This window comes from Microtus oregoni, unplaced genomic scaffold (assembly GCF_018167655.1).
Source record: "Microtus oregoni isolate MIOR12 unplaced genomic scaffold, Mior012 000002F_ref0000024, whole genome shotgun sequence".
In the NCBI taxonomy this organism is placed as follows: Eukaryota; Metazoa; Chordata; class Mammalia; order Rodentia; family Cricetidae; genus Microtus; species Microtus oregoni.
Genome location: NW_024543061.1, coordinates 13,458,642 through 13,471,328, shown reverse-complemented (window position 1 = coordinate 13,471,328; position 12,687 = coordinate 13,458,642). Strand labels below are relative to the sequence as shown.

The 12,687-nt window shown below is 45.6% G+C and overlaps 1 protein-coding gene across 4 annotated transcripts in view; it reads right to left on the bottom strand.

Moving 5' to 3' along the window:
- St3gal5 (ST3 beta-galactoside alpha-2,3-sialyltransferase 5) overlaps nucleotides 1–12,687 on the bottom strand; it is a 54,459-nt gene that overhangs the window by 22,090 nt on the left and 19,682 nt on the right. For 3 of the 4 annotated variants that reach the window (XM_041641178.1, XM_041641181.1, XM_041641184.1), the window contains exons 2-3: nucleotides 6,034–6,157; nucleotides 2,583–2,694 (exon numbers count right to left, since the gene is read on the bottom strand). In XM_041641178.1, the coding sequence (XP_041497112.1) occupies nucleotides 2,583–2,694; nucleotides 6,034–6,157 (236 nt within the window). Of the gene's footprint in view, nucleotides 1–2,582; nucleotides 2,695–6,033; nucleotides 6,158–12,687 lie in introns of those variants that run through there. The other variant, XM_041641191.1, reaches the window with a different exon arrangement.

The following is a 12,687-nucleotide window of genomic DNA, read 5'->3' as shown; positions in this document are numbered from 1 at the left end:
GCAGCGTGTTCAGCCTCACGTGAGAGACCAGTCTCTCCTCTACTACACGGACTCCAGAGTCACCACGTCTACCCTGTGCCCGCAGCGTGTTCAGCCTCACGTGAGAGACCAGTCTCTCCTCTACTACACGGACTCCAGAGTCACCACGTCTACCCTGTGCCCGCAGTGTATTCAGCCTCACGTGAGAGACCAGTCTCTCCTCTACTACACGGACTCCAGAGCCATCAACTGGCAGGCAGGCAGTCACTGGCACACATGATTCAAAGGACAGGAAAATAAGGTGCATGAGAAAGTGGGGAAGCTCAGCAAAGATTCAGACAGAAGAATCCACAGTGATCCAGTAAACCCCACCAAATGCCATTATTTTAGGCCTTTCCCAGGAGACAGAAAATAGACAGGATGTTAGAAACCCTGGTCCAAGAGCACTGTGAAAAGCCTTGGAACTGAACGGGCTTCAGGGAATGTCTTCAAGGCCAGACAGATTGGCAGAGGAAGGAGCTTCAAGCAGAGGACGCTGGACACTGGCCCCAAAGCGGATGTGGAACACTGATGAAACAAGACGAGGCAGCAAACGTCAGAGGACAGGGGGACGGCAGGAAGACAAAAACCCGTGACTAAACAGGGTTATGCTCCTCCAGCTTGTTTAACTGTCTGGACACAAAAAACTGGAGCACCTGAAGAATACAGACTAAAAGTAGAAACGGGCAAATCCAAATCAAAAACAGGGAAGCATCTACACAGATATACACCACACTGCCCCCGACATTTCCCAATTGGGAAAACTTAGGCCCAAGGGATCCAGTACCATTGGATTGGTTTGGTCTGGTCTGGTGCCACAAGGCCTTAAACTCGAAGCAGTCTTCTTGCCTCTGCCTTCTAGGCACTGCGACCACAGAGTGGTCAGGACCCTGGCCTGACCGCTTCATCTGCAATCCCCGGTCATCTCAGCTGTGACAGAGGGAGGTGACACGCTACATATCCAGAGTGATCTCGAGGCTCACTGGGTTGGCCGCATGAATCCGGGCACACACCAAGCACTGACCGAGACTAACTGCACTAGCGTCCTACGTTAGACGTGAATACAGGCAAGCGGGTCAAACCTTCAGGCCACCGTCTGTGGAGACATCATGTTGGATGAGGCAGGACAATGGCACAGTGAGTCACACTACATGTAACACCTGTTCCTATTGGAGCTCACTCCCGCCACACCACCTGGGCCGAACACTTCTGCCGAATTTAACCACTCAGTTTATCAGTGAACTTTGTATTTAATGTATCAAACCACTTAGAAACATCAATAAAAATTTAAAGAAAAACTGAAATACTATGTGAAAGTCTTTAAAACCTGTCCTTGTGCTCACAGATAGCACTAGGGAAACCAGGAATGTTAAACACGCCATGCTGTCTCTTTGACAGAAGAGATGTATAACTGTGTTCTGTCCAGAAGGCTGGGAATGGAGGTACTAATAGCTTAGGTGATGCACTATTAGTATGGCCAGAGGACCCCCAAACTCCTCCAACCAGGACCAAAGGTGGCTAATAACCCGGGTGACCTATGCACTATCTGAATGACCAAGACCACACCCATCCTTCCTCGGGCACCTGAGACAAGGTATGTAAACTGCCTTTAGAACCCTTCTTCATGGAAGAAGTGACATGTACCTTGAGGAGAGTTTGCATGTAATAACACCTCCTGTGTACATGAGATTGTGCTACACCAGAAACCCTTTTTTTCAGATTGTACTATACTTAAATATGACTACAGTAAACTGTGCAGTGTCAGACTCCAGAAGTCTGAACCAGCACCAGCCGCTGAGTCATGCTGAACTGGACTTCCTTCATGCCTGCCTGGAATCACTGCTCCACTGGCTGTGCTGTTTGCAGAGACCCCCCTCCCCCCCAATAACTGAAGCCCAGTAAGACACAGCACAGCAACAGAATGATTTCATCAGCTGTGCTAGAAGGATGACGGGCAGCAGCATTGCGACAGATGAACTCCTTGGTAGGTGAGACTGGCTTTTCCTTTGACCTAGTCAGCTTTAACTGTCAACTGGACACGGCCTAGAGTCAACTGAGAATGCTGTCTCAGCTGAGGGACTGCCCAGACCAGACTAGCCTATGAGCGTGTCTACAGGACCTGCCTTGATTGTTAATTGACGTGGGAGGGCCCAGCCCACTGTGGGAAGTACCATTCCCTGGGCATGTGGTCCTGGCCTGCGCGAGGAAATTAACTGAGTATGAGCCTGGGCAAGCTAGCAGTGCTCCTTCATGGCTTCTGATAGTGGTCTTGGCTGGGAGTGAGTTCCCCGGTTAGAAGGTAATTCTGCATGGAATAGCAAGCAGGTCTGCCTTAAGAGTCCCTGCCTCGACGCCCCTGAAAGGGACTGTAACCTGGAAACTGAAATAAAGCTTTCCTACTCTAAACTGCTTTCGGTCAGGTTATTTTTATCACAGAAACAGATATGAAACTAGAACATTCCTTGTTCAGATTTTCACTAGCAGGTCTATGTCCCACAGTAGAGGTGGGCTGGCGGCGGTGTGTGTTTGGAAACGCTGGGTTTAAACCACATGCGGTAGCTTACCTTTATGTGGTCAGGGTCCACGTAGTCCATTCTTTTCATGTCACATTCTTCAACAGTGTGACTCAGCTTGAGGTTGTAGAGGAGCCACACTCCAAACACAACCAATGCACACCTAGGAGGAAATCAGGTACAGTAATGCAGGCTATCACACCCAGAGAAAGGCCTAACTACGAGCAATCCTAACTCAAATGGAATAAAAGCAGAATCTAAGGCAGTGGTTCTTAACCAAGGGGTCAGATAGCCCTTTCACAGGGGTCACATGTCCTGCATATCAGACATTTACATTATGATTCATAACAGCAGCAAAATTACAGTTCTGAAGTAGCAATGAAAATAATTTTATGGTCGAGGAGTTGTATTAAAAGGTCACGGCATTAGTAAGGTTGAGAACCGCTGATAAAAGGTCACCAGAGCACTAAAGAAAGGTGTCATTTCCTGGTGAGATAAATTAGTCATTTATGATTGTGTTTGTTATAAGCAAATACAGAATCTTCTCGTGCCCCCAACTTTTTTAACCACTCAGTTTATCAGTGAACTTTGTATTTAATGTATCAAACCACTTAGAAACATCAATAAAAATTTAAAGAAAAACTGAAATACTATGTGAAAGTCTTTAAAACCTGTCCTTGTGCTCACAGATAGCACTAGGGAAACCAGGAATGTTAAACACGCCATGCTGTCTCTTTGACAGAAGAGATGTATAACTGTGTTCTGTCCAGAAGGCTGGGAAATGAGTAATTAGAGAGCACTAACAGTTACACTTAAGTGCATCAAAGAGCTCTCTGCAGCTCTCATAAGTTCACACTAGCTTATCATCACACACGTGCGCGCGCGCACACACACACACACACACAGTCCTTGGACTGTCTAGTTTTTGTTCTAAAGATTTCAGTGTTTTGCTGTTGTTCTTTTTTTTTCTCGACAGGGTCTCTCTAAGTAGTCCCAGCTGTCTTGCAGCTTGCCAGGTTAGACCAGACTAACCTGTACCTCACAAAGATCCTCCGCCTCTGCCTTCCCAGTGCTGGGATTAAAGGTGTGCGCCCATTATGCCCAGCCAAGATCTCAGTTTTAATAAGACCCCAGTAACAACGATAAATGAAAGGTTAAAATGTCTAAGCCACAGTTTAATATCTACATCCTTAAGCCTTATTTGCTTCTATTTTATGTGTATGAGTATTTGCCCACATATATGTATGTTCACCACATGTGTGCCTGGGCCCCAAGGAGGCCAGATGAAGGTGTCAGATCTCCTGGAACTGGGGTTACAGGAGGCTATGAGCCACTACATGGGTGACGGAAATCAAACCTATGTCCACTCAAAGTTCACAAAGTACTTGGGAGACATGCCTCCAACTCTCCAATCTATGTTTTTATAAAAACAACATTAAGGAATAAGCTTTTGAGAAAAATCATGTATTTTCTTAAGGCAGAGGCAGTTTTTAAAATAAAGCCCCTAGCAATCTATGCTGGCTCTAACGGATGCGAACCACCAAGGAAGCTGATCTGAGGATGACGATGCATGAGGGAGGGCTTGCTGGGAGCCTCTGAGACTTCCGGAGTTCTCCCTTCCCGGGGGATTGGGGACAAGGCCAGGATCTGGGACTGCCTATGAAAATGGCTCGGCTGAGCCTGGAGAGAACAAATCTCCATACAAAAAATCTATCTTCCACATACAAGTTCCAGGTAAGTTAGTTCTTCAGAGCCGAAGGAGAGCACGGGACAGTGAGAACGCACCTCACTGGGCGCTTGATACCTTTCCGACTGTAATCTCATGAACTCAGTAGACTGACTCCTCTCTCTAAACCCGAGAGTATATGGCATACATGCAATAGTGTGTGTGTGTGTGATCTCTGTGTAGGCATACCGTGTGTGTCACAGCTTGTGTGGAAGTCAGAGGACTGTATGTAGGAGCTGGTTCTCTCCTTCCGCCATATAGCTCCCAGGTCATCAGGCTTTTTAGCTGGTACCTTTACCTTCCAAGATACTTCCTGCCTCCTATCCTTATTTTCTTATTGACCTAGAACTTTCCAAGCAGCCTGGCTGGCTAGTGAGCTTCAGGCTCCAACCATCTCTAAGACTTCCCCAGCTCTGATTATAAGCACATGCCACCTTGCCTGGCTTCTTTAATGTGGTTCTGGGCCCTGGGGATTGAAACTATGTCCTCAGGACTTTAGCGACTGAAGTATCTCCCAGTTCTCCTGCCGTCTTTCCCACCTGCACCGCACCCTGTGTTGTTGTTTGTTTTTTGAGACAGTCTCACGTTTCTCAGGATGGCCTCAAAATCACTATAGAGATGCAAAAGACCTTGAGCTCCTGATTCTCCCGCCTCCCCGTCCTTAGTGTTACAGTAGCACACCTCGGCTATGGAATGCAGGAGTTCAAATCCAGGACTTCTTGCATGTTAGGTATATGCTCTACCACTGAGCTGGATTCCCAATTTGATTTTTTTTTTCTTTTAATGAAAGAGCTTTAAAGACATCCCCACATGTGTGTCATGTGCCTCCCTTTGCTGTACTTCCTAGCATGGGTGCCTAGGTCCGTCTGGTCTGAGGTCCTACACCAGGCACCTGATTTAGTGGTAGACGTGTTGTAAGCCTCAATAAACACACCAGCTGACTGGGACTGAATGGGATCAAAGTCTTTATTCATAGAACCTTTTGCTTCCTTTCCCACATCCTAAATTAGTCTCAGTCTCTTTCTCTCTCTCTCTCTCTCTCTCTCTCTCTCACACACACACACAAACACACACACACACACACACACACACTACATAAATATAAATAGATTTTTTAAAAACAGGGCTGACAAGGCAGCTTGGTGGGTAAAGACACTTGCCACCACGCCTGACAATCTGAGTTTGAGCTCACGGTTCACATCAAGGTGGCCAGAGAGAACTGACTCCACCTATCTGCCCTCTGCCCTTCAAAAGCATACTGCTGAGTATGAAAACACGCGCACAAAATGGGATTTAATTTGAAGAAAGAAAGAAGGAAGATTTCAACTTGGTTTGGTACCAAAGAAACCCACCAGGTTCTTCCTTTGCTAATTCTCCTAGATGCTGGGATATAAGGACCACCTGGCTTCAACATCTGCTGTCTTCTCTAATGCTCTATATTTAGTGGTACCTAGGAGTCTTGAGGATGCCTCACTTTGCCGGATTTACATTAGCTCACAATAGCTAAGAATGACTCTTTTGCTAAGCAGTGGCATGAAGAACAGGCATCCAAGCTGTTCTCAGTCATCCAGGCTCCGACACTGAGCAGCTGCTAGGAATGGTGCTCCCATCAAACCCACCTATTAAATGTGAGCAGCGCACAAACCCACTCCTCTACACACAGTTTTACTCAGCTGTGGCTGAACCCACTTCTTCAACCCAGTGGTTTCCTCTAATAACTTCTCCAGGTACAAACTTCTCAGAATCTAATGCTGTTGACCTGGAGGCTGTGCTTACTTGAGAATGTCTTTTAATAACACGCTGGGTCTTCTCATCTTGTTCTGGGTTCGGGTGTACCATTGCAGGGCGGTCCTTGAGCAATCGCTTCTCAGCTTTACAGAGGGGAACTCAGTTGGCATTCCTGGGAGGAGAAAGGGAAAGAAAGAGAGAAGCATCAGTCAGGTGATTATACTGGAGAGACTTTAAAGTGATAAACCTGGTGATAAAGGGGTGGGTTCATAATACAATGTGGATGAAACTAGAGGGAGTTACAAGGAGCTGATGCTAAAGGGTTACACACTGTACGCGATCTAATACTCTTCAGATGACAAAACCAAAGAACCAGAGACCACTGGATGTCAGGAATTACGGGGAAAAGGAGGTGTGCTAGTACATGTTTAGAACCCCAGCCTTTGGGAAGCTGAAGCAGGGTGATGGTGAGGACAAAGGCTACATACACTTTTCAGGAAGAAAAATAAATTAAAAAAAAAAAAGGGAGAGTGGGGTGTGGCACTGTGAAGGACTCTGAGGTGATGGAAATGTTGGCCTTGATGTATCCTTGCTGACGTGACTGTTGAGACACAACACTATCCTTTTGCAAGATGCCATGGGGGGGGGGGTGGGTAAGGGTACAGAGAATCTACAGATTGTCACATTATGAATCTATAACAATTCCAAAATTTAAAATCTTAATTTGGAGTAGGGGACTGGCAAGATGGCCAGTCAAGATCATAGGTCAAGGCAAGTCTGATAACCTGATTTTGATCTCTGGGTCCCACTCAGTAGAAGAGAATCAACACCTGAAAGTTGTCTTCTGCCCCTGCAAATGCACTGTGACACATGCATGTCTATGTGTGTGTGTGCGTGAAAAAGAGAGAGAGACCAACTGTTTTTCTCTAATATCAGACATGGATCTCATTGATATTTTCTCCTAATTCTATACTGTTAACCAAAAGAGGGACACACACACATTCACACACAATAATAAAATTTAAAATTTCTTCAAAAGGCCTTCCTTTTAGCTATCTATACAGAAATGTTTAGAGATGACACAAATGAGAGAGCTTCTTTACAAAATAATAAAACAGGAAGAGGGAAAAATAAACTTGGCCAGTATTTAAAGCTTGCTTCAAATTTGGTGTAAAAAATGCTGGTAGTAATCTTATTCTCAACTGTTGGGATTAACATTTTCTGGAGGCCCCAGTGAGATTCAAACCACCCACCCAAATTCTAAAGTCAGACCTTCACTCTGGAACTGGGCTGAGAGGTCACTGCAGGAGGCACTCACCTTGAGGCATCTCAAGGCTCCAGGGCGGCCATGGTTTTACAGACTTAAGTAAGATGCCATACTGAGAAAAGCAGCAGCATCTACCGAGGCCTCCTGGGGAGTCACGGTCTGGTTCTGTTCTGTGAGATCCTGGTCTGTGATGTGGAGGGGGTTCAATGGGACCCCAATATTCTCCCATTCAGGGAAAACAGTGAGACATCAGGTAAATAGTGAAGCCTGCCTGGTTCTGGTTGGTTGGAAAGTTTTGTCTGTCTGTCTTGTTGGAAAGTTTTGTCTGTCAATGGGGCTGTGCTTCTGGAGTGTCCATAAGTTTTGTTGCAAGCATGGAGCTGAGAAAGCAGCAGATCAGAATCAATGAAAGGTACAGCTGCAGAGTGGCGACTACATGTTCATTTCTGATTGTTCTTCTTTGAGGGTATGAGCTTTCTGCGTTGTGCGTTTCTTGGATATATTTTTGCTGTTTCTGCTGCTGCCAGCCACCAGTCACCCTTGCCACCAGGGCAGCTTTTATGGCCAGGGCTCAGAATTTATCTCTGAGCTTTCTGGCTACTGGATTCAGTTTGGAAGGGATCAAACATCTTTTGAGTGTGTATAATATTAAAGTTGTTTTTATGTTCCTCCATTTTATTGAAAAACTGTTCTCTGGATTGGGTCATGGCTTCCCCTTTTTCAGACGCAGGCGTGCTTTTAAAGTCTCTATGTCCAGGGTCAGGGGAGCAACCTGATGCTGTAACAGGGAGAATAAAGCAAAGTAGAATAGCCAAAAAAAAAATTAGACTACTGTTTTATGTGAACATTCTGTACTTCCAAACTTGTAACTTTATTGGATATGGTTAAAAATCTGTAAAATCTGTGGGAAAAAGTTAACAAAACTCGTAACAGGGTTGATAGTTAAAAAATCTATGCATAGGTATGATAGTTAAAAAATCTATGCATAGGTAATCTTAACTACGTGGCACGGGGCCACTTTGAAATATTAACAACACGTGGTTTGCCACCAACTTAGATGTTGTTCCCCCATCAGGAAGTAGGCAGCCATCTTTGCTAGGGTTGGAGAGGATGGATGTCATGTGACTTCACTGCCATCTGGATTAAAGGTGACCACACAGCATAAACCAACCAAGGAGGCAACAGGTCTCCAAGACAATTTGGATTAGGATGGATTTTTTTTCTTTTTTGTATAAAAATTCCTGCCCTGAGCCGGGCGGTGGTGGCACACACCTTTAATCCCAGCACTTGGGAGGTAGAGGCAGGCGGATCTCTGTGAGTTTGAGTCCAGCCTGGTCTACAGAGCTAGTTCCAGGACAGGCTCCAAAACCACAGAGAAACCCTGTCTCGAAAAACAAAAAACAAACAACAACAAAAAAAAATCCTGCCCTGAAAACAAAGCTATGAAAATAAGGTTTATGAAAGATAGAATTTTAAAACAACACTTGTTTAAGAGGTATCAAAGCTTCACACATTCATATGCAAGGAAAAACCCTGTGCTGGCAGCCAAACTTATACAAGAGTCAACCAGGTGGTGCTGGTTTTAAAGCTATGGCTACCACGGAGAAGAGCTGATGTTTGTCACTGTGCAGCAGCGCTGGACTTCCTAGGAGAGCCCAGGGAAGGACCCTACAAGTTGTGGGATGTCCGGGCCAGTGACAGCCACCAGAAACAGCACCTGCTATGAAATGGAGCTGGCTGGGCCTAGAAGGCAGGCTTTGTGAGCTGCTGAAGCTGGGCCAGAGAGGTGACCCGAGCCCTCAGCAAAGTCCAAGGATTGTGGGCAAATCCCAGCTGTTAAGCACGAAGCTTTCTGCTCTGTTTGGAGCTTGGCTCTGCCGGGTCCAGATGTGGCTGTGTCCTGCTTCTTCCCTCTTGAAGTAAAAAAAAAGGTTTTTGATTTTACTTTAGTTTTGATATTGCAGGAGCTCATAATTGAGAGACTTTAAACTTCTTTAAGAGGAAATTTTGGAGTTTAAGTTTAAATTTAAAAACTGGATTTATTTGTTTTATTTTGTTTTTCAAGACGGGGTTTCTTTGTGTAACAGAGACCTGGCTGTCCTGGAACAAACTCACCAGGTTGACCTTGAACTCACAGAGAGCCACCTGCCTCTGCCTCTAAGTACTGAGATTAGCATCACCACACCCAGCTAAAACTGGATTTTTTTTTAAAAAAAGGAAAAGCTCTTAAAACATTTAAATTTATAAGGCTATGTGACATGTTAAGTTTATAAAATGTTTTATATTAATAATATGTGATTTAAATAAATAAATGGCTAAAGAGTCAGGGCCACAGCTATGAGCACCAAACAGTAAATACCAGAAACTGGGATTCTCCTATCTAACGATGCAGCAAGTGTGTGTGGCACAGAATCAGAGAATGCCTCTCCTTACCAGAGGTCTATTCGGTCTACCCTGGCCTGACCTAAGAACATGTCTAGAGGCTGGAGACAGGGCTCTTCCAGAGGACCTGAGTGAAAGCAAGCGGTCCCTTAGATGAACATGGGGAGACTGACTCTCGAGTCATTTCATTTTCCTTCTTCTTTTCCCTGCTCTCCCTCAGCTCCAGCTACAACACAGCAGATACGCTACACTGGAAATAATTACTACCATTCTGTCTCATTCTACTTGAAGGGCATTAAAGAAAAGTGCCAAAGACCTTATTAGGCAACCTTTGCTGAAGTAATGCAGAAGCCTTAAATGAGACGTCACAACGCCAAGACCCTGGAAAGTCTTCAAACTCTACGGTCGGCCTACTGAGCAGCGTTTACGGCTGTTCCTGTGGGCGTTTAGAGCTACAGACACTGATGGATTCGCAGACGGGGAGGCCTGGCTCATGAGCTTGCAGAAGAAAACGATACATCAGCAATGGAAACAGTGGCCATTCGTGTGATGCCTTGGTCAGAAATCTGGCTTCACTTACCCCATGTCCTGAGAATCTGAGAGAAGTTAAATTTAAAGATAACAGTCTGTTCTGGCAGAACTTTCGAGACAGAATGGTGCATTCTGGCTGCTGCCGAGGAGCATCCAAGAGCATCCTCAGGATCAACACATGAAGCTGATACATCTATGGTCCAGCAAGGGCCTGGCTACATCTTAAGCTGGCATCAAAACTTGACAATGCCATACCATCCTCCACACGGTACTGGTGTTCAAAGTCTAAAAACCCCAAGACTAAGGGTGTCATGGAAAGCAACTGAGGCTAAGGGTGCATTTTGAGAGGCCAGGAAATAGCATTGTGTGAAGCTGTGAAGGTGAGACCTCTGTTTCCAAGGAAACATCAGGATACTGAAGATGTCAGGACTGGCTCATCAGTCAATGAGAGCGGCAGGGGTGGAGTATAGCCAGCCTCAGGAAGAACCCGCATTGAGCAGAGGTGGACGAGCTGGAGGGGTGGGTATATCCAAGTCTATAGAAGCCTGGATGATTTTATCATGGCTCTAGAGGCTGGACACGGAGCTGCAGGTTTGCTGTCTACCCTGCTGGGTTTTGATTTTGTTTAAGTGAGACTGTTTCATGCCATTCTTCCATTTTGAAATGTTTATTTTTGCACCAATACACAGCTTGTTTTTTATTTTTAAAAAACACGCCGGGCAGTGGTGGCGCATGCCTTTAATCCCAGCACTCGAGAGGCAGACGCAGGCGGATCTCTGTGAGTTCAAGGCCAGTCTGGTCTACAAGAGGTAGTTCCAGGACAAGCTCCAAAATCTACAGAGAAATGCTGTCTCGAAAAACCAAAAAAAAAAAAAAAAAAAAAAAAGTCACAGTGAAGAGACTTTTTTTTTCTTTTCTTCTCCCCGCCCCCCAACAGGGTTTCTCTGTGTAGCCCTGGCTGCCCTGGAACTGGCTAGGCTGGCCTTGAACTCACAGATATCCACCTGCCTCTGCCTCCTGAGTGCTAGGATTAAAGATGTATGCCACCCCTACCAGGTGCCTTTTTTTGTTTGTTTGTTTTTCAAGACAGGGTTTTTCTGTAGCTTTGGAGCCTGTCCTGGAACTAGCTCTATGTAGACCAGGCTGGCCTCGAACTCACAGAGATCCTCCTGCCTCTGCCTCTGCCTCCCGAGTCCTGGAATGAAAGGCATGCGCCACCACCACCTGGCTCCGGTGACTTTGTATTTCATAAAGTGATGGGAGTTGTTCAAGTTGAACTGTAGTTTAGGCGATTAACCTGAGACACTGTGGACAAGGGACAGGTTATGGCTTAAAAGTGATGTGTGCTTTATGCCAAGCTGATAAGGGATTGTCTAGATCACACGGGCCTGTGGGCGTGTCTATGGGGATTATCTTGATTGTGTTAAATAAGGTGAGAAGACCTACTGAACTGCACGCAAGTGGAGAATGCTAGCTGGGCACGAGCACACACGGGTGCGCTTTTCTCTGCTCGACTATGGATACACTGTGGTCAACAGTCCCGAGTTCCAGCCATTGTGATTTCCCCGAAATGACAGGCTGTAACCTGCTTCTTTCTGGGCTGGTGAGATGCTCAGTAGGTAAAGGTTCTTGTTGTCAAGATTGACCTGGGTTCAATCCCTAGGGCTCACAAGGTAGAAGGAAAGTACGGACACCCAAAAGTTGACCCCTATGTGTGTCAGCATGCATGCCTCACCCCTAATAAGTAAGTATAAAACAAACTTTCCTTAGATGCTGCCGCCATCAGAATAATTTATCACAACAACAGAAGCAGAATTATGGCATGAACCGTGGAAACACTTGAGCTAGACTCACAGGCGATTCCACCCCACCTGCAGAGACTGCTTCCACAATCTTCCCATAGACACTCTCCTCCAGCTTCAGTACCGGGGGCCATACTATTCAGACTTAATTTTTTAAATATAATTTGACTCTTGTCTCCCTCACTTGAATATAGTTTCTTCAGGACTAGTCTATTGTCTCTCCTGGGCTCTCCCGGCTCTCTTCTCCTTCTCCAAAAGTGCTTGGGTTCCCCAGGGCATCAAGGTTACCCTATCCTTACTTAGGCTACTGGGTCACGGCCCCAGCTTTATGGCTTCACTGACTACTTCATTTATTAAAAGCATATCTTTGAATATATTTTTCTACTTATACATAAAAAGTGTAATGGATTTTTGAAGAGCCTATATGTCTGAGAAGGAAATAATGCTTACTAAAGCCCTGGTGAGGAAATGTGATCACAAGCACCTGCTGCTCTTCAGGGCTCTAGTTTCATCACCCATGTCAGATGGCACACAATTGCCTGTGACTTCAGTTCCAGAGAATCTGACACTGTCTTCCAACCTCAGGCACCTACATGCAAGTATGCACAGATACACACACATATGCACACACATGCTGAAGGGGGAAGAGGGAAGGTTGGAGGGAGGACAGGAGGGAAGAGGAGGGAGGAAGGTGGAGGACATAAAAAATCTTTTTAAAAA